At 38.7% G+C, this 26,863-nt stretch overlaps 1 protein-coding gene across 2 annotated transcripts in view; it reads left to right on the plus strand.

Moving 5' to 3' along the window:
- STMN2 (stathmin 2) overlaps positions 1-26,863 on the plus strand; it is a 151,912-nt gene that overhangs the window by 119,500 nt on the left and 5,549 nt on the right. For both annotated transcript variants that reach the window (XM_063643339.1, XM_055286584.1), the window contains 3 exons: positions 2,770-2,865; positions 7,653-7,825; positions 21,099-21,290. In XM_063643339.1, the coding sequence (XP_063499409.1) occupies positions 2,770-2,865; positions 7,653-7,825; positions 21,099-21,290 (461 nt within the window). The remainder of the gene's footprint in view (positions 1-2,769; positions 2,866-7,652; positions 7,826-21,098; positions 21,291-26,863) is intronic.

A 26,863-nucleotide genomic window follows, 5' to 3' on the forward strand; every position in this document is an offset into this window, starting at 1 on the left:
ATTTATCCAGAACCTTCACCATTGTCACTGGTTACATGTGACTTTGGCCTCTGTGGGGCTATATCCTCATTTGTAAAATTGGTGGTGAGGTAGGTGGACAGTTGACTAAATAATCTCTTAGAATAATTCTAATATCTGTGGATATAAAGCATCCAGGGGTTGAATATGTTTCTTTCTGGCCAAGAAAAGATGTACCTCTCAATAATGCCTAAACTCATCTTCTGAGAATCCTCTTTCCCAAGATACCCACTCTCCCTTGGGTTATGTTATAGTAATGATCAGAAGCTCCTGCCAAGAAGCAACTGTTAACCTGGGAGGTCTATATTTTATGTCACAGCCATCTGTTTATACTTTCTCACAAGTTAGTGCACAGTATACCCATCATTTTCTTCCATTTTCCTTAATTTATTAATTTTTTTTTTTTTTTTTTTTTGAGACAGAGTCTCGCTCTGTCGCCCGGGCTGGAGTGCAGTGGCGCAATCTCGGCTCACTGCAAGCTCCGCCTCCCGGGTTCACGCCATTCTCCTGCCTCAGCCTCCGAGTAGCTGGGACTACAGGCGCCCGCCACCGCGCCCGGCTAATTTTTTGTATTTTTTAGTAGAGACGGGGTTTCACCGTGGTCTCGATCTCCTGACCTCGTGATCCGCTCGCCTCGGCCTCCCAAAGTGCTGGGATTACAAGCGTGAGCCACCGCGCCCGGCCTAATTTATTAATTTTACTAATTGCATAATTAACAAAGGTAAGAAGATTTTACCTCTTTATCCCCATCTGGTAGTTTGCAGATACTTGGCCTGATGACAACTGACAGTGATGAGATACTCACCAAGTTTACCAGGGCAGGAGGCTTCCTAGAGAAAATGAAATGGGGAAAGGGAGTGAAGGATTAAGGAGGTGACGATCTGGACTCTTGCAACTGCATGGCAAGGTTGGCACACAAGCTGGGTTGCAACAGAGGGAAGGAGATCCTTATCAGATGTAATCAGAGCTCAGATCCAGGGCTTTGGTGTGTGTAGAAAGAGGGAGAGACAAAGAACTTAAAACAGAGCTGCCATTTGACCTTGCAATCTCATTACTTGGTATATACCCGAAGGAGAATAAATCATTCTATTAAAAAGACACACGCACTCATATGTTCATGGCAGCACTATTCACAATAGCTAAGACATGGAATCAACCTAGGTGCCCATCTATGGCAGATTGGATAAAGAAAATGTGGTAAATATACAGCATGCAATACAACATGGCCATAAGAAAAAATGAAATCATGTCCTTTGCTGCAACATGCATGCAGCTGGGATCCATAATCCTACGTGAATTAACACAGAAACAGAAAACCAAATACAGCACGTTCTCATTATAAGTGGGAGCTAAACACTGAGCACACATGGACATAAGTATGAGAACAATAAACACTGTGGACTACTAGAGGGGGGAAGGAGAGAGGTTTGTAAAACTACCTATCAGGTGCTATGCTCAATACCTGGGTGACGGGATCTACATCCCAAACATCAGCATCATGTCATATTCCCATGTAAGAAGACTGCACATATACCCCTTGTATCTAAAACAAAACATGAAATTAAAAAAGAAGAAAGAAGAAAGAAAGAAAGAAAGAAAGAAAGAAAGAAAGAAAGAAAGAAAGAAAAAGAAAGAAAGAAAGAAGAAAGAAAAAGAAAGGAAAGAAAGAAAGAAAGAAGAAGAAAGAAAGAAGAAGAAAGAAAGAAAGACAGAAAGAAAGAAAGACAGAAAGAAAGAAGAAAGAAAGAAAGAAAGAAAGAAAGAAAGAAAGAAAGAAAGAAAGAAAGAAAGAAGAAAGAAAGAAAGAAAGAAAGAAAGAAAGAAAGAAAGAAAGAAAGAAAGAAAGAAAGAAAGAAAGAAAGAAAGAAAGAAAGAAAGGGGCTGGAAATAGAGGCTCACACCTGTAATCCCAGCACTTTGGGTGGCCAAGGTTGGCGGATTGCTTGAGCCCGGGAATTCGAGACCAGCCTGGGAAACCTGGTGAAACTTTGTCTGTACAAAAAATACAAAAATTATCCAGGCATGTTGGAGCGCACCTGTAGTCCCAGCTACTGGGGAGGCTGAGGGGGGAACATCACTTGAGCCCAGGAGGTGGAGGTTGCAGTGACCTGAGATCACGCCACTGCACTACAGCCTGGGTAACAGAGCAACTCTGTCTCAAAGAGAAAGAGAGAGGAAAGAAAAAAAGAAAAGATGGACAGATAAGAAAATGCACTTGGAGATTAAGAGAAAGCAGCAACATAGGACCCTGGATAATGTGTTTGCTTAATAAATATCCTGATGAGTTATCTGACTATTCCCAAATGAGTACGTGGTAATTCAGGCTGAATCAACAGAGGAGACCTCCAGAATCTTACTTATGTACAATAGACCTGCATGCGCATTTACTAGAATGAGCCTCTCTCTCTGGTAATCATGTCTGTTTCCACTAATTCCATCTGTTTCCTCTCTCACCCTCCTATCCTGCTAGATCTTAATTCCTTCGACCTTCCCTTGTTTTTCTAACTCCTTTTCTTTCTCTTATTATTTAACCTGCTATACTATGCGATTCATGTCCTCTGCAATAAGGAACATGCACTTCAGAATTCTGTTGACATCTTGCATTCATTTATATTTAGTGAAAGAATGCAAAGGAGTCTACCTGGCTATATTCACTCTGCAGGAGGCAATAATTATTATTCAAATTAAAGGAAGCAGTAACGAGAAATTCAGAAAAAATGAAATATACTAATCTTCAGCTTTTCATTTCAGCCTACAAGGAAAAAATGAAGGAGCTGTCCATGCTGTCACTGATCTGCTCTTGCTTTTACCCGGAACCTCGCAACATCAACATCTATACTTACGATGGTGAGTAACCTAGGATAGACATGCTGCTACTAGCTAGATCATTTGGAAAGGTTGACATATATTTGTTTCTCACAGCTCCTGATATAATTACACCAATATTTTGTAGATCTCACTATTGACTTGCTGTGTCTAGCTATTATGTCCAATTGATTACCTATTGCTGAAAACAGTTTGAATTTGGTGCTAATAACAACACATCAATATCTGTTAAGAAATGTGGATGGATTCTTATTAACAGCCACATCCAGTATATCAACATCCATGATATGTCTAAGGTCTTTCTTTGCAAATAATTTAATAGGCTAAGCTGTAATTGGAGTAGATCATAATTTGTAAGAAAATGCTTTATGCTTAGAAAACTCAAGAGAAAGAATCAACAACCATAACTGTTTTTGCTTTATTGTAGTCTTTATAAAGTTTCTATATTTTGTATATACATGTCAACCAGCTAACGATAATAATAATAATTGACTCAATAAATAAAACTGACTTACGACTGAGGCCCTAGATAAAGAGGGTCTGAAAAGAAAAGCCTAAAGAATTAGCATGGCAATTAACATTATTGAGGTGCAACTCTTCAGGTTTGATTTATCCTGATTCGTTTTGCTTACTTTGGCTCTGCCACAATCCACATGACCTTGGGCAAATAGATACTTGGATTCTCTGAGTCTCATTTAACTCTAGCGTCTTCCTCGTGGGGTTGTTGTGAGGTTTAAACGGTTTAATATAAGTCGAATACGCAAAACCAAGCCTAGCTCATTATATCACTCTGCAATGATAGCTATCATTATCAGCATTATCCTTACCTAATTCAGTCAATTTAACTAAAATATTTTGTACAGTTCTATGTATCCTAGATATCCCTAAGGCATATTTTGCTAACTTTCAGGCTCACAATTATTTTTCTTTTCCACGTATGTAAAGAAAGACATTAACGACAAGACAAACTGACCTTGTGGCAGTTAACCCCTTCTGCGCCTTTAAAGCCTATTCAAGGACTCAAAGGCATTTTCCTTACAAAGTTATTCTATCGTAGTCCAAAAATCATAAATGCTAATTAACTGTTCCATAAGGAAATGCCCTCCATGTGAAAGGAATTCTATCTCCAAACAAAACATTCATTAGAATGCAGGGCCAATGCCTGCTTTGTACAAATTCATTCGGTCAGCAAATGAATTAGACAGACCTTTATTATTTGCTAGATGTAGCTGTGAAGCAGGATCCAGCTATGTTTCTTGTGAGACTCTAATGTCGAACTATGGGTTGTCACTGAAGATCTGGAGTTCAATACGGCATAGTCCTCACCTTCAAAGAATTCAGGGCTTAGTAGGAGCGTCTTGCACGAATGACTAGAATGTAGAACACAGAGTGGTTAGGAGAAACGAGCCAGGGATGGTTTTTGCTGGGTTAGGGAATGAAAAAAGGGGAAGAAAAAATTGTGAAGTTACGTGTGAGCTGATTCTTGAAATGAGCTGTTTTTATCTGCCTGCATTCTCTTATAATCCTTTTCCATAGGCTTCCATAATTTTTATTGAGCTGTATTTAAAGTTGAATAGATATTTCAACATTTCTTGTAAACTGTGCTTCCTAAAAGAGTCCGTAGAGAATATCAAATTTCCGCAGTCTTTAACTTGACCTGATATTTCTATGTTAGATAATAATCTGACTTGTTTATTGCAGGCAAACATTATAACAAGAAATTATTATTATTGTTTACATTTGTAAGCACTAAGTATATGGCTTGTGCTTTGCATTCAGCATCCTTTATTTTTTAATCTTCACAACCACCTTAGAAGGAAGGTACTCGTTTTATTTCCATCTTTTAAATGAGGAAATAAAGGCATAAAGAAGTTAATCAACTTACCTAGTGTCACACAGCTATTAAGAGGGGCTTTACTATTTGGATGCAAATATAGGCAGTTCTAATTCCAGAGCCTCTAATCTAAGCCATTTGAAACCCCATCACCTTATCAAATAAGCTGTTTTTATTTGCCCATGTTCTCTTATAATCCTTATCCACAGGCTTACATAATTTTCATAAAATTGTATTTAAAATTTAAGTATAATCTTGGATGCCATCAGGAAAATGAAAACCATTTTTACATTTGTGAAGGAAAAAGCCCACATCATTTCCAATATACTTATTGAGTTAGTTTTATCTAGACTATCTATTAGCAGCTAAGGATCTGAGGTCAAGTCCTGCCAGCCTGGCATTTTACTTGACCACAACCTCCACATGCACTAACCAGGCTGCTAAAAGAACATTAACGGGAACATAACCTGCTGGCTTGGTTGCCACAATTTTAAAAAGACGTTAATAAATTAGAGAGCACTTAAAGAGGTTAGGAAATAATATGGTGGTAAAGATCTAGAAACAGTGTCATTCTGGGGCACTTGAAGATGTTTAGCCTGGGGGAACAACTTGAAATGGAACATAACTGTTTTCAAATACTTGAAAAATGGTGGTGCACCACCGAGAATGGCCTAATCATGGGTAGCTTCAGACTTCAGACAAGGATCAGTGGGCTAAAACCAGAGAGATGGAGTTTGGGACTCAAAGAATGCTCACCTGAAATTGAGGGCTGACCAGCGAGGTTCTTTTAAAAATCATTGTATTTTACTAAATTGTGAGTTCTATAATTATAAATGTCCTAGCAGGTGCTAGCTATCATCTTTTCTATTATAAATTATACTGTCTTATATTATAAGTTATATTACGCAGGCTTAAAACTTAAGGGTCGGCCGGGCGCGGTGGCTCACGCTTGTAATCCCAGCACTTTGGGAGGCCAAGGTGGGCGGATCACGAGGTCAGAAGATCGAGACCACGGTGAAACCCCGTCTCTACTAAAAACACACACAAAAAAAATTAGCCGGGCGTGGTGGCGGGCGCCTGTAGTCCCAGCTACTCGGAGAGGCTGAGGCAGGAGAATGGCGTGAACCCGGGAGGCGGAGCTTGCAGTGAGCCGAGATTGCACCACTGCACTCCAGCCTGGGCGACAGAGCGAGACTCCGTCTCAAAAAAAAAAAAAAAAAAACATAAGGGTCTGATAATCTGCTTATCTTTAATACATAAGCCACTGATAGAAAGTAAATGGCTAACCATTCTTCAGTTCTTTTTTTAATTGACAAAAATTGTATATGTTTGTGGCGTATGGCATATTTTGAAATATGTATACATTAGGGAATGCCTAAGTCAAGCAAATTCACATATGCATTACCTCACACGCCTGTCATCTATTTGTGATGAGAACAAAAATCTACTTTTTCAGTGATTTTCAATACAGTACATTGTTATTAACAATAGTTAGCATGGTGTACAATAAGTCTTCTGCGGCTGAGTGGGGTGGCTCATGCCTGTAATCCCAGCACTTTGGGAGGCCAAGGGTGGCAGATCACAAGGTCAGGAGTTCGAGACCAGCCTGACCAACATGGTGAAACCTTGCCTCTACTAAAAATACAAAAATTAGCCGAGCATGGTGGTGAGCGCCTGTAATCCCAGCTACTCAGGAGGCTGAGGCAGAAGAATTGCTTGAACCTGGGAGGCGGAGGTTGCAATGTGCCAAGATAGTGCCACTGCACTCCAGCCTGGCAATAGAGGGAAACTCCATCTCAATAATAAGTCTCTTGCATTTGTTCTTCCTGTTTAAGTGAAATTATGTATTCTTTGATCAACATCTCCCCAATCTCTACCCCAACCCCTGGTAACCACAATTCTACTCTGCTTCTGTGAGTTCAACTTTACGAATAGTCCACATGTAAGTGAGATCATGTGGTATTTGTCTTTCTGTGCCTAGCTTATTTCACTTAGCATAGTGTCCTCCAGGTTCACCCATGTTGTCAAAAATGACAGGATTTCCCCCAACTTTTTTTAAGACTGAACAGTATTCCATGTGTATGTGTATAAATTAGATTAGTAGATGTTGCCACTCCCTCCTCCACCACAGTGGCTCTTTCCCTGGCTCCTGGCTCCAGCTGAGTACACTAGAGGAGAATATTCTAAGCAGCAACAACACAGGAGCAAAGACATTACAATGGGGTGTTGTCTTATTGCCCCCATTAGACTGTAAGCATCTTGAAGACAAGGACCCCCATCACAGAGTGATGTTGTCATCCCTGGAGTGGGCACTGTGCATGATTGATGACTGGAAGCAATGAACATACAGAACAAAACAGAAATCAGCAGGATGCTTTGCATTTCAGCACTGACTTTGCCAAATATGCCCAACTGTTCAGGGAGTTATATTGGTTCTAACGTAGCTACTGTGATTTCTAAGCACAGGAATGGTGATAATATATATAATGGTGTATGCATATATACACATATCTATATAATGATATCTCATTATATGTCAGAACTGAAGAACTCCGTTATTTTTCTCGTCTAACCAAAAAGGGCCTACAGCTACGATAATTTCCAAAAAAATAAATCTGTGCTACTTAATTTTCATGCAAAGCTCATATTTGTTCAATAGGAAAATAAAGCTTAATTTAAAATCAATTTAGGCTAGTTTTATCTAGGTATGCTTACCATTATTCAACTCCCTGTAGATATTGTCAAATTTCTCAATATTGTAAATATTTATTCTGTTCAAATATATCCATAGTTATACTAAAGACAGAGAGGTCTTATATGTTCTAAACAACAAAGAGAAAATGCTCATAAACAGCATTTTATTGCTATCTCCCAGAATAACAACGCTACTTCCAATTGCTAGAATCTAAATTATTAAAATAAACCCATGCTGCAAGCTTTGTATGTTTAACATTCTCAAATGTTCATTTTTCAGATATGGAAGTGAAGCAAATCAACAAACGTGCCTCTGGCCAGGCTTTTGAGCTGATCTTGAAGCCACCATCTCCTATCTCAGAAGCCCCACGAACTTTAGCTTCTCCAAAGAAGAAAGACCTGTCCCTGGAGGAGATCCAGAAGAAACTGGAGGCTGCAGAGGAAAGAAGAAAGGTAACTTTTTCCATAGGTTTTCCTTCTCTCTCTCCCTCCCCTGCTCCTCCCTCTCACACACGCGGGCACATACACACGCACACACGCACACACATACAGAGAACAATGACAGCTGAACCTGCGTCATCCCTACATATATAGGTTTTCAGTAGACACAGAGCCAGGCTAGTTGGGGTAAAAACTGTAAGATAAATGCTAATTTTAGGCTAGCCAAACCAGAGCTCTCAGAAACCCAAAGAGCTTCAGTGCCCTAGTGTCCCTTTCCCTATATCGAATCCCCTTATTATAAAAGCCTCCCTTCCCTAGACCATCAGGCAGAAGTACTGTAGAGAAAACACAGCCCTGGCAAACTCCAGTGGTGGGGAGGGGAAGAAGGGCTGCTTCCTGCCTCTCAGGATCTGTGTCGCCGCCTCTGTCAGTCGTGGTTTTCCTTGGAATTACAAATTACCAGATCTTCCCTCCAAGATCTTTCCTGCCCAGGGTAAGGGCCAAGAGCTTGCCCCTTTCCTCCTCAGAGTCCCATTGCCTGCCCTGGAAGTTGGTCCTTCCAAGATCAGGACCTTCTCTGAAATCTTTGAATATGTTCTTCATCTTTTTCTAAGCCTTGATGAGGATTTTTCTCTTTTTGCCATTGGTCCTTGCTTGTATTAAAGAACTTTCCTTTTGCCAAATCTTTAATTTTCCATAATCACATACCTAAGAAGAGCCAAGGGTATTAATATTTGAGAACACCGAGAAATCCTAGTGACTCTGTACACAGACAGAAGTTGTTTGAATGTGTCTGTTCCAACCATGTGGTTATGGTAGTCAATCCCATCAAGGTATTCATGATCATCCAAAAATGGAATTCTTTTATGTAATTCATCCCTACATTGTATTTCCCATTATTTTTTATGATGTAATTTTAGAATCAGGCAATTACTAAGAACATGTTCCCTGCACAGTTTTATGATGTTGTCTATAAAAAGTCAGCCAACACGTTGGACACTTCTATGTTGGATAATTACAAAGAGAATGAAGATAGTCCTTCTCCTAAAGATTGAATCCTCCAAGAGAGAATGCAGGACAAACACAGATGTGCTGTGTATAGTGTATGTGCATATATACACACATATATGTACAAAATTATGTGTATTATCAAATAATGAGGCTGAAACATTAGAAATCCTTGGATTAAATTTTCTAAGCAAGAAAACACTATAATCTTTGTAGTTGAAAAAAAGTCCTCCTATGATATGTAGCATGCTGATCTCAATTTTCACCTAAGAGTGATATTCTCCAAATGTCTGATGAGCATTTTGTATATATATATAAATTTTTATATATATAATTACAATGGTAATTGGTATGTAGAGATATCTATATTATAGATATATATAGCTATCTCTATATATTACATATACCAATTATAGATATAACAATGGTAATTGCTATATATGTGATGTGTATATATGTATACCATAATTATATATTAACATTGTATATATGCCTGTTATATATTAATATTGGTATATATATACAATAATTATATATTAATATTGGTGTGTGTATGTGTATATATATATAATACTAGTTATCATTGTTCTAAATTTAAAAAGCAGGAACCTGAGCTACTAACTCAACTATACATATATATATATATATATATATATATATATATATATATACAGGAAGTTGCTTTAAAACATTTTTATCAGCTTTTTTGTTGTTATTTATAGCTTTAGTCTCATAGTAAAGCTAAAATAAATTATTCAACATTATCAAAACTTTGCTGCCAGCAGATGTAAGCAATACCTAAAACAGTGGAGAGCATGTTGCACCCAAAGCAGTTTAAGTTCTGACCCAAGCACTGGCATCTTATAGGCACTAGGTAGAGATAAGAGTCATAGGTCGACATATATTGAGATGCTGTGACTTGATTAGAATATGGAGTCAGTGACTGAGGTGAAATTAAAACTCAAACCAAAATTCAACATCCTGATTTAGGATGTCGCTGGTGTTTCTAGGTACTACACTTAATTTGAAAGAAATTATTGAGGATAAAAAAAGAATTGGGATCACCAAAATTAACTAGGTGTTCTTATAAGAGTCCCTGAGGTTACTAATTAATGAATCTGATAAAGCTCCTGCACCCTGACAGCAAGAAATTATCAATGATTATACATTTAAACAATTGAATTGAACTAGAAACTGGCCACATGGTTAAAAGACATTTACAAATGTAATCATCCAGTGTTATGAGGCCCAGAAAAAAAAAAATTCCTTGGAACACTTAAAAGCCGTATTCTCTCACCTTTCCAGTTATTCGTTAAAAATTTTGTAATGCGAAAATCACCATATAGATTATGCCCTAGTGGTCGGGTTTTATTTTTAGTTTTTAATTTTTTTTTGTTAATGGTAGAGTTTTAATTAAAAGAAAATACAACTAATTAGCAGAAAGTACCAACTTTAAAAAATCACTAATTGATTTTATTCTATTGGGTTATACTGACTTAATTAGCACTAATTTAAAGAACTATTAATTATCTTTAAAGAGTCTTTAGCAAGTGCATATATCTCAGTAATTATGTTAGTAAGGACATGCCTATCACCAAAACCCAACTCAACTAGTTAAAACAAAAAGCAAATATGTGACTAAAAAGTGTAGGAGTGGCTACAGCATCAGGAACAGCTGGATTCAGGGATCACATTATTATCAGAAAACTTTCTTTTAGTGCCTATCATCTCTTCCTGCGTTTAACTGGTTTCATTATCAAGAAAGTTTAATTTCAATAGTCAGTTCCAAATTATTTTTCTCACAACTTAGCGACTCCAGCAGAAACAGAGCTTCTTTTTCCCAATAGTTTAACAAAAGTCCTGAAATTGAGTCTCAATGGCCTGGCCTGGATCACAGGCCCAACCCAGGACCAATCATTGTGGCCAAGAGGATGTAGTAGTTTGATATGCTAGCCTGAATTACATGCCCACCACTGACCTGCAAAGGATTTTAGGTAAGATCCCTGGGGTGAGAATTGTGGAGGGGTAGTTCCCCAGAAGAAAATCGAGGTGTTCTCACAAGAGGAAGGGGGAATGGATCTTAAGTAAACAAAACTATAGATGTCCACATTTTTTATCTATAAATGTTTAGTGTTACTATAACAATTGAATAATTATTTAGTTCATACACTATTCAATTTGTATCGCTCTTCTGTTGCCCTGCTGCCATTATTTTCTTATAGATAGAATGAAAAATATTAATCTAGGCAGCTCTGTGAAACAGTGCTGTCTAAGGAATATAATGTGAGCCAGGCCGGGTGTGGTGGCTCATGGCTATAATCCCAGCACTTTGGGACGCCGAGGCAGGTGGATCACCTGAGATCAGGAGTTCAAGACCAGCCTGGCCAACATGGCGAAACCCCATCTCTACTAAAAATACAAAAATTCGCAGGGCATAGCGGCGGGCGCCTGTAATCCCAGCTACTGGGGAGGCTGAGGCAGAAGAATTGCTTGAACCCAGGAGGTGGAGGTTGCAGTGAGCAGAGATGGTACCATTGCACTCCAGCCTGGATGACAGAGCAAGACTCCATCTCAAGAAAAAGAAAGAAAGAAATATAATGGGAGCCATATGTGTATTTTTAAATTTTCTAGAAGCCACATTTTTTAAAATAAAAGAAATATCAAATGAATTTTAGTAAAATATTCTTCACCCAATATATTCAAAACATTATTATTTCAATATGCATGTAATCAATATAGAAGTATTAATGAGCTGTTTCACATTATTTTATTCATACTAAGTATTTGAAATCCAGTGTGTATCTTACATTTACAACTCATTTCAATTCATGTTAGACATATTCCTAGTGCCTAGTAGCCAAAGGCAGCCAGTAGCACAGATACGGATATTAAAACAGAAAACATCTAGTGAATAATGGGGAAATTTTAGGCCTAAGTTTTTAAAATCCATACCAGATAATTATTCAGATTCTACTTTACTTTGTTTTTTCATATATATTCTTTAAAAATTACATTAATGTGGGAACTCGGAAAGTTCAAAAGAAATTTCCATTCTATGGTTTTAGTCTTTACATTGTCAGAACTAATGCAAGTGTGAAGTTTAGGATGTACTGCAAGTAATAGGATCTTCTAAATCTCATGCCCTCTTCTTTAGCTACCTACTCTGTTTCTATTTCAGTTCCTCACTGTGGGGAGGGGACTTCTCTGAACCTGGGTTTCATCTCTTACTCTCCTTCATGGTAAACAGGTTTTCCTTTGTAGCACCTAGCACAATTAGTAAGTAATTAGTATTTATTGGCATATTAGTATGTATATGCATATGTATTTATTTAACCCTACGTCTTCCACTAGATTATAAACTCCATGAAGATAGAACTTGTCTTTTGTTTAATAGTGCTTGGCAATAGTTAGTACTACAAAAATCTTTTTTCTTTTTCAACTCCTGTTAGTCATTGCCTGAATACTACAAATGTTTTTAAGTAAATAAATAAATAGTAACTTTCAGGACCAAATGTGAAACTGGCAATATATAGCTTGTTTTGATTTTTTATTCCACCCTCCCATCCTAAAACAATTATAGTCATTAAGTTTCCAAATGACAACTGAAATTGCGCTAAGGAAATCCTAGTCTGGGCAAAATCACTCAGTCAACAGATATTTATCAAGCACTTACTATTTGGCAGGCCCTGTTCTAGACACAGGGGATACTCATCAACCTTACATTCCAGTGGGGGAGAAAGAGCTAATAAATACATACGCAGCATATTAGATGATACAAAATTAGCAGGACAAAGAGAACTGGGGGTGTGGGGGTGAAAGAAGCTATATTATATATTATTATTACTGTATATAATAATATAATTATTGGATAGTCAGAAAAAAAACCTCTTGAATAAGACAACATTTGAAAAGAAGCACAAAGGTAGCAAGGGAGTAAGGCAGGCAGCTCTTCTCTGGGGCCTGAACATTCAAAGTGATAAGAGTAGCAGGTACGAAGGCACTGAAACAGGAATGTACGAGGTGTGTTTGAGAAATAACATGGAGACCAGCCTGGCTGAGAGCAGGGGGAGAGTGGTAGCAACTGAAGTCAGAGGTCACAGTTAAGGACTTTGACTTCACATGAAATGGGAGATCATGGAGGATAATAAAGCCATTTCACTACTTTATGTGAATCACAGCATCTTTTTAAAGAAGTATCCTTTTTTTAAAGGGAGAGATGACTAGAAAAATAAATAGTGTTAGATAAATAGAGAAAACAGGAAAACATTCTAGACTAAGACAGTGATTCCAGAACTAAGGATCCACAGAGGCGAGAATGCAGAAAGTGTGTGTTTCAGGGCAGTGGGTAGACTAAGGGTTTGGGCTAATGGATTTGGATAGGAAGTTGGAAAGTAGCGAGGTGAGATTAGGGAGGGCTGTGAATGCCAGGTTAGTGTACAAACTCCATTATATAAGCAGTAAGGAGTCACTACAGACTTTCCAAAAATACGTACATGTTCCACCTGGCCCATGGGTTAGCAACATTTTTGTTGCCCTGGACCCATTTCCTTCCCAATAAGTTATAGGTTTATGAAGATTCTACCTAGCAAACATATTACATTTAAATAAGTATTAATAAATTATCTTACCATGATTATAATCAAAGGAATCTGTAATTGCTAATTATTTCTGATTATTAAAAGATAAGCAGCTTTGCACTAAATTGACATAATTCTAACTCAAAGTACATATACAGATAGACATGGATATAGATGTGAAATATGATTTCTGTTAGAGTTTTTTAAACTTAAAAAAACCTACAAATTCTCCTCCCTCCCCCTACCCTTAATACCTTGAAGGCCTCTTCCTGGGACTTCAGGGACCCCTTCAGGGAACTATGACCTAGGCTGTGTTTGGGGAGCTTTCTGGATTTATAGCTGGAAGGCTGCCACAGAGGCATCTCCACTTGGGCTCAGATTCACTTTGTGTTCAATGTTTTGGCAATTTCCCCACCTCCCCATTCCATCTGTTGACACTATTGCAGCACTGACCATCAGTTGGTAGGTTGGAGGATACTCCCTCAGGCTCCTTTGAACCAGAATTAATGCTCCAGTGATTAGCTAGTAGAAGAAGCTTGTCATAAAAAGAATAAGCCCTTTCCCTGCTTTTTCTCCATTCTTTGATTATCACTGGTAGTCAGTGATGATCACCTCTATGAGTCTATATCAGCCTCATCCGGTCAGCTTGAACCTCAGCTCTTGAAATCAAAGTTTCCATAATGCGACTGACCCACAAGGGTGAAATGACATGAACGCTTTAACCATCCATTTATCATTTATTCATTCATTCAACCAGCATGTATTTAGCAAGAGGCAGTCGAGCTAGCATAACTATACATCTCAGTTGGCCCCAGACAACTCCAGCTAACTCTTGTTGTTTTGATACCATTATTAATTATTTCTCTTTACTCTCATAAGTGTCCCAGTTTGGACAATCAATTACATGGGTATCCTTAGCAGGTCACAGTGTTTAAGGGCATCTTTAAAATATTGTCTTTAAGAACATGTGGTTAAGAGAATGTCTGTGTTCAAATCCTGGTTCCACCACTTAAAAACTGTGTGACCTCAAGCAAGTGACTTAATCTCCCTATGTCTTCCTGTGTCAATCTGTAAAATGAGACTAGTAATAGAACTTATGGAGTTAGTGTGAGAATTGGAAGGTTACTCTACAATAAAGACATATAACCGGCATGGTAAAAGGGTTAGCAATTACTATGTGAAGATGCATCCAGCTTCTGACCTCACAGAGATTATCTAGCAAACTCATGATTTTATAAAGAAAAGAAGTTTCTCATTAACAGAGACTGAAATGCTACCATACAATACGTTGCCTTTTTCTTTTTTTTTTTTTTTGTTTGAGACGGAGTCTCACTCTGTCGCTCAGGCTCAGGCTGGAGTGCAGTGGTGCCACCTTGGCTAATTGCCACCTCCACCTCCCAGGTTCAAGCAATTCTCCTGCCTCAGTCTCCCAAGTAGCTGGGATTATAGGCACCCACCACCACATCCAGCTAATTTTTATATTTTTAGTAGAGACAAGGTTTTGTCATGTTGGCCAGACTGGTCTAAAACTCCTGACCTCAGGTGATCCACCCACCTCAGCCTCCCGAAGTGCTGGGATTACAGTCATGAGCCACCGTGCCCAGCCAATATTTTTAAATATTATAAAATATTCTTTATCAAATTGCAAAGAAGAAAAGACAGTTTGATAGGTAATAGATATACAAATAGGTCAGGCCAACTAAAAGTGTCTTGAAAAAATTAATACTGTGAAAACAAAAGGATTTTAATGACATTGATAAAATCTCACCCTAAAAGAGATTAAATTAAAAATCACCCTACTTGAACCAGTTCAGTGAGATTTCATTAGCATGCTCTCATTACTGGCATAATCAGCTTCAAAGTCACCAAGCCTCTGAAAGGAAGATGTGTTGCTTATTCTTAATAAAATGGCATAAAATTAGATCATCAGTCACCAAACATGATAGACTTACATTTTCCATTTGTTGGCATCTCACATAGTAGATGGCAATTAAAATGGAATCCAGGGAAAGAGGGGGTGGTTTGTATAGCAATGGATTATGAAACGAAGTACTGGATTATTCACAGCTTGACATTCAGGAAACATTCTGCTCCTTACAGAATATGGCACGTGGGCCACAGAATCTTCCATGTGCTACCTTCTTGGTGAAAAAGAGCGCCCCCACGTTTCTTTTCCTAGGAGCTAACCACAGTAAACCCATTACACACTTTAGCAGAAGGGCTCATTCTAAAGGTCTTCGGATTTTAATCATTTTAAATTTCCTGTTATGCTTCAGGCTCTTCAACACAAAGTGAATATTGTACTCGTTGGTTTTACATAATTATATTCAATTGTCATATTTCAACAGGACATTATTTGTGGCTTTGGATGGGTCGATAATGATTTTCATTGTTAGCAGTAAAGTCAATAATTACAGACACATCACCTAACCGACTTGTGTAAAGGCATTTTTGGTACTAGGAGATTTAGTGTCTGATCAACGGTCCTGGATAGCAAGTAATATATCCCCCAAATAATGAAAAGTGACAAGAAAGTAAATAGGTTTACTTCAGAAATAAATGGAAAATTAGTGCTATCTAAAATGTAGTCTTAAGTCTCATCTGTGTACATAAAGTAAAATGAGTTTTATGTACCAGTTACTCAAATTTATCTTCCAGTCCATTTGTACAGTAATTAAATTCTTACACTCAGTAATATAAAAATTGGTAATTAACCTCTTTGCAAAATGTTAAAGTGTTCCTAAATGTACAATAAGTCTCCTTCCCTGTCTCATTGTTTTTCGCTTCACGTACCTCTCATGTAATTATTTCAGTGATTGAGTTCAGTGTGAGGAGGTTTATGCCTAGAGAAGGTGCTCACCAATAATGCGCCTGAGTTCCCATAACAGCAAGATCGAGAAGGTTCCTTAGTCTCCTGGAATGTCACATTGAACATCTCAGTTCTATATTTTGCCTTGACATTTGCATTATATCAGCTGATCATTGTCTTGCTCTAACTTTCCATTTTAATATTTTAGTGACCTTCTATGTTAGGTACAGGTTATTTAGAAGTGTTCCTCCAAGGCCAGATACTTTTTCCTTGAACAAGTTATTTTTAACAACTTTTAGCGATTTTCTCACTTCACCGCCATCCGTATCATAAGTCCACGCAATCACAATTCCTTTCTGCTAATCTGCACAGTCAAGATATAAAGTAAGAATACCTATTTGAACATGTAGTGAGAACTTTACTTCTCTGCCAAAAATGAAGGAAAATGCTGCCACTTTCGTATATGACATGTTTTTTATTCTACAGCCTCACTCATTTCATGTCATGTTTTAGTGCAGTTTTCTGGACTAACTGCTTATTTTCTCATTGATTAAACAGCCTATTTGCTCATTGGAATCAGAACCAATTTTCTTCATTGAGGGTCTGACTAGAAGATTAAACTATGATCATGTGAGAGTCAATTTCTACCTAAGAAATTAGTTAGAGGAGTTATAGGCAGCAATATCTATCTGGATGCTACACTGTGAAAAAGGAAGAGAGGTTATGCCTTTCTGCCCCAATGGGGTAGCAGATACATTAGGAACTGAGGTAGATGCCCCTATGGTTATTAGCAGCACTGAATAATTTGTTCAAAAATTGACTGCTGGACAGGTGTCGTGGTGCACACCTGTAGTCCCAGCTACCCGGGAGGCTGAGGCAAGAGGATCTCTTGAGCCCAGGAATTCGAGGCTATAGTAAACTGAGGTCACACCGCTGTACCTGGGCGACAAAGCAAGACCCTGTATCTAAATTTAAAAAAAAGATTGAGTGCTTATGAATAGAGACTAACATAGGAAGTCATAAGTATTTCCTCGGGATAGAATGCTTTCCACCATAATTGACTTGACAGCCTGTATTTTTGTGTGTGTGGACTTCAGCTTTAAATATTTGAAACACAGATAATTATTAAGTCCTACAAATGTGTGAGTTGAGATAATAGTGGATATAACATTCCCTTCCAGGGTGTAAGAAAAGGCACCACAGAAGTGAGTAGCCCTGAAGCACAGCCTAGCCCAGTTTGGCAGGTCTCTGAGTTAGCAGCAGACTCACGTGACCACACTCTGTACTGCCTTCTGTTTCTGTTTCACCCCATTAATTGTGCTAAAGAAATGCACTGACACCTGTGCTGTGTAATCTCATTTAGCCCCAATAGCTACAAAAGTACTAACCCCATTAAATTGAACCATTTCAAACTGAGCCAAACATTGCACTCCAGTAAATATAGTAGGCATTGGTTATAATGGGAATTCTCCATTATTCATAATGGGAACTGCAGGAGTTTGTTCATGCAGATCAAATGTGTCCCACCAAGGCAAGAAATATGGAAAAGTGTGTGTTGCTGTATTACCTTGTAATTTCAAAGCCTTCCCGTCTGAATCTTATTTCCCTGCTGTTTCCTCTTGACTTTGGTTCCTTCACAAAGGAAAATTAAGAACGCAAATATAAACATTAAGTTAAAAAACAGCTGAACAAAGTGCCAAAGTTAATTGGAGCATCTGAAAATGAAACATTTGGCAGTTGCAGTGGCCTCTTGATAATAATACACAGTAACTCTCTGTAAGCTGATCCTGTCTGAAGAGTGGCAGGCACAAGGCCACTGGCCATGAAGTCCATCTCAAAGGGCCAGGCTCAGCAAAGCAGGATGTAAACCCAGGCTTTCCAAATACCAGGTTGGGGCTAATGTCACTGTGCCACAGGATTTTCTGTAGAAAGGCTACTTGAAAAATGTGGCCATTAAAAATCCAGGTGGATCCTATCTAGGGCAGTGTTGGAAACACCGATCTATGGGAGGAGGAGCAGGAAGGAATTGTTAAGCCACTGAGCAGAAATGTTATATTGCTACCTGCCTTTAGCAGCTGTGGCTGATGGGCGCCAGTTGCTAAGAAGAGCATTACCTAACAGTGTATTAAGATAGAAAAATGATTTTAAAGCACTGCACTTAGAGAATGTTGAAGTTTTGCTTTGCTTTATTTTGATTTGTTTGGTTTGACTTTGTTTCCTGGAGCATCCTCCATGGATTTCTGTTCACTACAAGAGAAACCTAGGGCTCTAACTCAATTCGTAATTCTTGGACATATTGCACCCTTGTTTTGTGATAACCCAGCCTTCTTCCTCGAGAAGGTTTTCTGGAATGGAGGTTACATTTTCTGAAATGAAGGTGCAAAGCTATCTCTTCTTATTTCTTTGTGGGCTCACTTCACTGTGAGATTTCCTATCAATACAGCCCAAGTCAGTGGGCATGCGTGAGATGGGGATGAGGGAGTTAGGAAGGACTTGGACTCTCATCAACCATCAGGATCCCTGAATCCACTAACTGTCCATAATCAAAGAAGTTTGAACAAATACTTCACACACATGAAATTGCCAAAATTTTACGTTTGAGTTGTTATACCAGTAAGTCCAGTTGCCATCATCTCCTTGTCACAAGTGTCTTAAATTTTGCTTTTGATAATAATGACTACCACTCATTCAGTACTAACTTACTTGATATTAGACACTGCATTAAATACCTTGCAAACATTATTTTGTTTCATCCTGACAACCATATGAGATAGGTACTATTCTTATCCATATACAAAAAAAATTAATTTCATGAAGACTTTTCCCAGAGAGAGAAACTTTAAATATTTACACACACACCTCTCTCCCTGTAACAATTTCGTAGTCCTGATAACAGCAAACAGGCAAAGTCTATGTAGGATGCTTTACCAACAGTCCCACCTAGAGGCAGGAGAGTGAACCAGCTAGAAAATATTTTATTCATATTTCTTCCAGAAAGGCTCCATTGGAGTTTGAACTCAATTTATGTTATAATTTTCTTATTATTTTTGTATTGGTTTTCCTGAAACAAATACAAAGTAAGAAAGCATTGGTTCCACTAAAAATGTCCTAAAACCGGCCAAGCACAGTGGCTCACACCTATAATCCCAGCACTTTGGGAGGCCAAGGCAGGAGGATCACTTGAGCCAGGAGTTCAAGACTAGCCTGGCCAACATGACGAAACCCCGTCTCTACTAAAAATACAAAAATTAGCAGGGTGTGGTAGCACACACCTGTAATCTCAGCTACTCAGGAAGCTGAGACATGAGAATTGCTTGGACCTCAGAGGCAGAGATTACAGTGAGCAGAGATCACGCCACTGTACTCCTGCCTGGGTGACAGAGCGAGACTCTATCTAAAAAAAATAAGCAAATAAATAATAAAATGTCCTTAAACCATTATAGGGTTGAAGCAAGAGGCAGAGCTGGTTCCCAGGATTTTCTGTCTAATCTCCAGTGAGCCACAGACCTATTCCTGATCAACTTCAGAATAAACACATCAATAAAGATGTGTAAGGCTGTCTGACTTCACCATTTCTGTAGAATTTTATTTCAAGAGAAGTTTCTCCTTTCTCCAGTTCCCATATTGTTTATACAACAAGACCTTTCCAGTAAATGCCCACAACCACTACCATCAACTAAAATGTTTTCCCACTAATGCTTTCAATGGTAATCAGTATTTAACAGGGCACTTAGGATTATTTTTTGATCAACCATTGTTTAGATATTCCCACTTATAATTACTCCTGTGAAGGATCGCCTCAGGGCGTCAGCTGATCCTGAGAAATTATCCAGGAGCCGTGAGTGTGTAATAATTTAGTCTTAAACCTAAATAGGTCAGTATTGGGTAAGACTTTTCTCAGCTGCATAATGGGAAGAATAAAAAGAATATGGAAAGAAGTTACATAACACATCCTGGGTCACAAACAGAGGTAAGACTTGAACACAGGCCTGACATCAAAGCCATGCCAGTATGACTTACAAAAGGTAGACTGGACTACCTGCATTTGAGTCACTAGTGATGCTTATCACTGGGCCTCACCAAAGAACCTTGGAATCAGAATCTTTGGAGGTAGATGCCAGGCACCTGCATTGTTATCAAGTCCTCCAGTGATTACCACCCACTGTACAGAGCCAAACAGCCTCCAGACGCTGGAAGAAAATTACAGTGCTCAAAGTGCAGGGCAGGGTGTACATCTGGATCTAAATCACTGAGCAACCACAGGGTTTCAAGAGAGGGTCAAAACAAGGACTTTCTGCTCTCTGTGGCCAAGTGGACACTAAGTTTGCACTGTTCTCAGATCTCCAAAGAGACTTCGGTGTATGAGGGATGGGGAGGGGGGAAGGGGGTGTGAAATAAAAGAAGAAAGTGAATTTGATGATTTGATTGATGAAAGTTGAAAAGCTCATTGTAGGGCCTAGCCTACAGCTGATGAAAAAACAATGGATCAGGAAGAAGATCAGAACTTGTCTCAGTCCTCAACCATTTTCCTCAGGCTTCGGTTGAATATTGCCATCCTGTAATTCATTATAGCATTTTCTGTTGCATAAATGCTTAGCAACAACGTCTTTTTTTAAAAAAAAATTTGTAACTCCTCAATGAGGATTAAATGCTTCTTCTTCTAAGACAGTCTGAAATATACTCACAGCTGAAAATTCAGCTAACCGCATTTCCTAACTAGCCACATTCTATAGAAAACTCTAAGCCATGCAGATGAGTATAGACTTGACAATAGTGCTTAAGGCTGGAAGTACTATTCATCTGAAAAGAACGCTCCCTCCAATTGGTGGGCCATTATTCTGCTAGGTTTGTGTTTGGATAATTATAAGATGGCTATGTTTTTCTTCCCCAGTCTCAGGAGGCCCAGGTGCTGAAACAATTGGCAGAGAAGAGGGAACACGAGCGAGAAGTCCTTCAGAAGGCTTTGGAGGAGAACAACAACTTCAGCAAGATGGCGGAGGAAAAGCTGATCCTGAAAATGGAACAAATTAAGGAAAACCGTGAGGCTAATCTAGCTGCTATTATTGAACGTCTGCAGGAAAAGGTAATCTCAGCAGAGTCCTGAGCAGATGGATATATTCACATGCAACACAGCTGGGTGAACTTCCATATGCCTGAGCACACAGACTAAGTCAAAATTTGCTGCAGGTGTGAGGACAACCAACTCCCATGGGCAGGGTCTCACAGTGTAGCATTGAGTTAGCAGGAGGTGCAACATGGTAGAGAAATGGGAATCCAACACGAAAGCTGGAATTTTGTCAAATTTTCCCATGGTGAGTGGATTCAGGGAGGCTGATTGATGCTTTTGAAATGTGTAAGACGTCTATACAAGCCTCACAAGGCATCTGTAGGAAAAATGTTACATTGGCAATATTAATGTCAATATATTATATTGATATAAAGTATAAATAACATTTGATTTAATATTTATTTAATATATGACATTAAATATCTATTTAATTAAAATATTAAATTAGAAAAATATATTTGCCAGGAAAGGCCAGGGTATTTATGAACACTGGTAAGCCCATTCTAGGGTATAATAGCATCACATGGGACCATAGCAAAGATTAGCTCATAGGGTATGCTTCATCCAGTTCTGGTATCCTGGTGCCCTTCTCTTCAACAACCTAAACATATACTCATTCCCATGAGTCAGGAGGAGCTGTGCTGGAGTTCCCCTGAAAAATGCTGTCTTTCACTTTTGTACTCTCTATGCTGTCTCCCACCTATCTCCTCACAAAACCTTTTCTTTGAAAATATACAGTATAGCTGTGAGTAGTTTAGCTGTGTCCGTTTCCAGAAATTGGATTAAGCATTGGGAAATGGGATGTTTGAGAAAGATGCCTCAATCCTTTTCTGAGCAGTCAGTCACCCTTCCCACCAGTAGCGAGTGCCTTTGTGTGATAGGCATTGGAGATGCAGAGCAAAACAGGAGTGTGCCTGTCATCAGAGCACTCAGAGTTTAGTCAGATAAGCCTCCTGTTTTCTGACTATTTCTCAGAGTTTCATGTCTTCTATTAGAGATGGCCCGTCTCATCTAAGGTTCAGACAACCTTATCCTGAAGTTCTGATGATTCTGTTTTCATTCTCAGTCTCTGACTGCAAATATCCAGCTAGAAACAAAGGAAATCAGGCATGAAATCTTTTAAAGATATAATCACATGGACATCTTCATTTGTGCTCTTGAGGAATTTTTGAAAGCATTGCTGGGGAAGGGTGTGTGGGCTCTGATGCAGCAGTAAGACACTGAGTCTCTCAGAGGTGCATGGACGAGTACTGCTGACTTGGGCAAAAGCCGGAATAGTTACCTGATGCCTTATCCAAAACATGAAAGTTCGGATTAAATTTGTATTTATAAGCTAGTGTTTTTATACTCTCAGAAAAATGTCATTGCGTTTCACCCAAGTGAGTCAAGTCACGATTTGGAAGAGGCAACAGAATTTGGCTCTCTCCAGGTGATTTATGGTGGTATAGGAACACGTTTTACTCAGATACAGGAGAGCAAAGTTCCATTTGCTACAGTTTACTCCCCTGACCTTGAACCAGTCAGTCTTCCTCCATCTGCCCCCATTTTGCACTTCTCTAGAGAACTAAGGATGTTCCTGCTTGACCAGTGCTCGTAACACGGACAGCAGAAGGCCACTGTGTGATCTCTTTGAGATCACTATGACTCAACCTTCATCTCACATCCTAGGCCCTAAAAAAATTAAGTGAAGTTGCTAGGAACGGTACCTGCTGATCTTATTGCAGCGTTCTCAATTAGGCCTCAATGCAAGATTTATATCACTGGCAGTCCTGGAGCATTTTTATTTTTCAAATTACACATACACAAACACAGGGCATGGCCTCCTTTTTGTTTGTTTGTTTTTTTGAGACAGAGTCTCGCTCTGTTGCCCAGGCTGGAGTGCAGTGGCGCGATCTCAGCTCACTGCAACCTCTACCTCCAGGGTTCAAGTGATTCTCGTGCCTCAGCCTCCCAAGTAGCTGAGATTACAGGTGTATACCACCACGCCCAGCTAATTTTTGTATTTTTAGTAGAGACAGGGTTTTGCCATATTGGCCAAGCTGGTCTCAAACTCCTGACCTCAAGTGATCCACCCGCCTCGACCTCCCAAAGTGCTGGGATTACTGGTGTGAGCCACCGTGCCCAGCCAGGGCATATCCTTCTTGATTTCAATTGTAAAATAGTTCAAAAAATTTCCATATTTTATCTAATTTTCCAGAAGTGCTAGCTTCTAACAGGCCATTTTTTTCCTCTGTGTGTTTTTTTCTCTTTACCCAGCCCAGCCATGCTCAGCTCATTTTTGTACTCTTTCCACTCCCACCCAAATTTAGTGCCCTCCCCCATACATACATACATGTACATCTGCACACCACTTTTCCTGCAAATAATCAACCCAAAGAGTGCTTAAAATTCCTGACATCAACCCACAGAATCTCCAAGGATGGGACCCAGCATCCATATATTTTGAAAACTCTCCGTATAGTTCCAATATGCAGCCAGATTTGAGAACTAGTGGTTTGTAGCCTGTTCTGATTTAAATCTCAGCTGTCAGCATTCTATCCCATGTCATATAATGCAGCCCAGATAATTTCTAGGACCACATTTTTTTCTGGTATTTCATAGCTAATGAGGTGCTTTTCAAATCTAATAGGATCTTTGGCCAGTGTCAGTCAAGATCTTTTATCTCCTCAATAAAGAGGAAATACCAAATTTACTTTGATTTGTGTATATCACATAGGTGAATTTAATACAAAATTGTGGTTTACATATTGTGAATGTGTTTGTGTATACTAAAACTACTTTGCTTTTTCCTAAAATAAGACAAAGTTTTATATTAGAAGCAATATTTAGCATTTTGTTTGAATGAAGTTACTCCTGTGGAATTAGAAATTTAAAAGAGGGTCAGTAATAACAGTAAAGCCAAAAGGCATGACACTGCCAATGTAACATAAGCTGTTCTGAAATCTACCATATCAAAAGATAATTATGCTGGGCATGGTGGCTCACACCTGTAATCCCAGCACTTTGGGAGGCCAAGGCAAGAGAATTGCTTGAGGCCAGGAGTTCGAGACCAGCCTGGGAAATATAATGATACCTTGCCTCAAACAAAAATTCAAAAATTAGCCAGCAATGGTGGCACACTTGTAAAAAATGCCTGTAGTTGTAGCTACTTCAGGGGCTGAGATGAAAGGATCGCTTGGGCCAAGGAGTTCGAGACTGCAGTGAGCTCATATTGTGCCACTGCACTCCAACCTGGGAAACAGAACAAGACCCTGTCTCTAAAACAAAAAGAGAAAAAAAGATGACCACTTCTGAAATGACACCTATTAATGAGTTAATCATTCAATGAATATGTATTGAGTCCCTACTATAGGCTTAGGAACCTTTGTAATATCAAAGGTATTTACCAACCATGTCTTTCTCAATACAGACAATACAAAATTCAGCAATAAATAATATAGCACCAACAATTAGAGAATAAGACAACATGTAGTATGGTCCAATACAGACAGTAAATACAAAGACACTGAATAATATCAGTAAAAGTAAATTCACATCAAGATAACTACAGCATGCGCCCACCCTTTTGATAGCCCTCACTGGTCCTATCAATTAAGCAAGAGACACGATACAACTCTGTGCAAGCTTTTCCGCAATCTGCCTACCATTCAGCACTCAGTCCCTCTTCCCTTCAATTAAGATAATTGAGCATTCAAGCATATTTTCACCATGATGCCCATAATGTTATCTTCAATGTCACTGACTGATAAATTCCCAGAAACCCCTCAGAGCCCCAGCCATGTTAGCTCAAAGCCTTTAGCTAAAACTGAAAGCCTAAAACAAAAGCAGCCCTGGCTGCACTTCAGAATCTACTGGACAGCTCTTTAAGGGATTCTGATTTAATTGTCCGGAATGGGGCCAAGAACCTTGTATTATTTTAAAGGCTCACTAATAGGCTCTAATATTTAGCCGTGGTTGAGAACCACTGTGCTAAATGTTTCTTAAATATGCTTTGTGATGTCATCATAAATTATATTTTAGTATTTTTTGTCTTTGTTGCATAAGTGTTCTTTCTTCCTCCAAAGAAGAATGTTACACTCATTTTTTATTTCAGTTTCCTGTTTTCATAGCACCTGATCTTAACACTCCAGGCTATTATATAGAAAAGAATCAAATGTGGAGAAGGCTGTGGGAGAAGGGATGCCTGTGCCACAAAGACGTGCATTAGGCTGATCTATTGATGTCATATCCAGGACTCAAAAGACTAGTCTGTGGATTATGACTGGTGAAGTTAAAAATGTTCTTATTCTTAGAGTGGTATGAGAAGTAGAAAGAGAGAGAAACAGAGAAGGGGAGGAGAGGGGAAGAGAGGAAGAGGAGAGAAAGGAAAGAGAGAGGGGGAAACACCTGTTCTTGACATACAGGAATGACTCAAGACACTTTCTTCCTCCCCTGATGTGTCCCTTTCTCCCCTAATGCACTATGCAGCATCCTGCAGAAAATTCACCACCTGACCCTCTTAGGAACTCTGAGTAGTAGGAGCGCCAAATGGCCCTATCAGGAATTACAGTGAGACAGTTAGTTTTGAAAAATCAGTTAAAGCAGGTATAATCATTTTAACAACAATACATCTATTCATTAAACATATAATTTTAATGTCAAATATTTAAGTGTAAACTTATTGACCAATCTTTTGATGTAGTTGGGCCCAATACCTTTTCCAAAAATTGACCAGTTAATGGGGGTTCTATAGCAGTTTCTTTTCTTGCCATTTTCACACTTACGTCACCTTAGCTACGGTTTGCAGTTTTAATTTCTTTAAAATTGAGTAGGGACTAAAGACATCTGCAAAATAACCTGGATACTTTTTACAACTTTTCCATAGCTTTTATAGTTGACTCACCCAGTGTCTACTAAATACTTCACTTTCTCACGTATTTCCAAAGGTTTGTCTCCACCCTCACAATTTTCCATTAATGTAGTACTTAATTAAATTAGATAGTTAAATTTTCAAATGCAAATTGCTAAACAGGTGTGGAAATACCATTGGCTATAATCAAGCATATAACACAACCAGTTGAGAAGGAAAGTATGTGGCGATATTAGGGAAGAGGCTTTCCTTCTCAAGCAACTCAGCATTTAGGAGCCATCAGACAGCAGGACGATGGAAGGAACAGAGAGGGTTAACATGGCAAGTTACTGAAGAGGACTTCCACTGAACCTTGTTGAATTCCCCACTTAATCCAGACTGTATCGTATCCTCTTTCTTTTGTAATTCCACCATATCATCTTAGTCAATGCCAAGACTTCTGAGCTCATAACACGGTAACAAATACCAAAGGAGCTTTCAGTATTGTTTAGAAAGGAGAGAAGCAAGTAACCCAGACAAACTTGACAACTGCTTTTCCCTATCCAACCATGAAGTACAGTACTTAGGAAATAAAAGAAATTGTTTCACTATAATTCATCATTTCACTTCTAATATCTAGAAAATGTCAAATGAAAATATTATAGCCATATTTTAGTGGCAATAGTAGCACATAATATGACGTAACTTAAAATGATAAAAATATTTTCAAGGAATAAGATTCTGTGATTCTTTCCCTAAG

Source organism: Symphalangus syndactylus, chromosome 7, assembly GCF_028878055.3.
Source record: "Symphalangus syndactylus isolate Jambi chromosome 7, NHGRI_mSymSyn1-v2.1_pri, whole genome shotgun sequence".
NCBI classification, from domain to species: Eukaryota; Metazoa; Chordata; class Mammalia; order Primates; family Hylobatidae; genus Symphalangus; species Symphalangus syndactylus.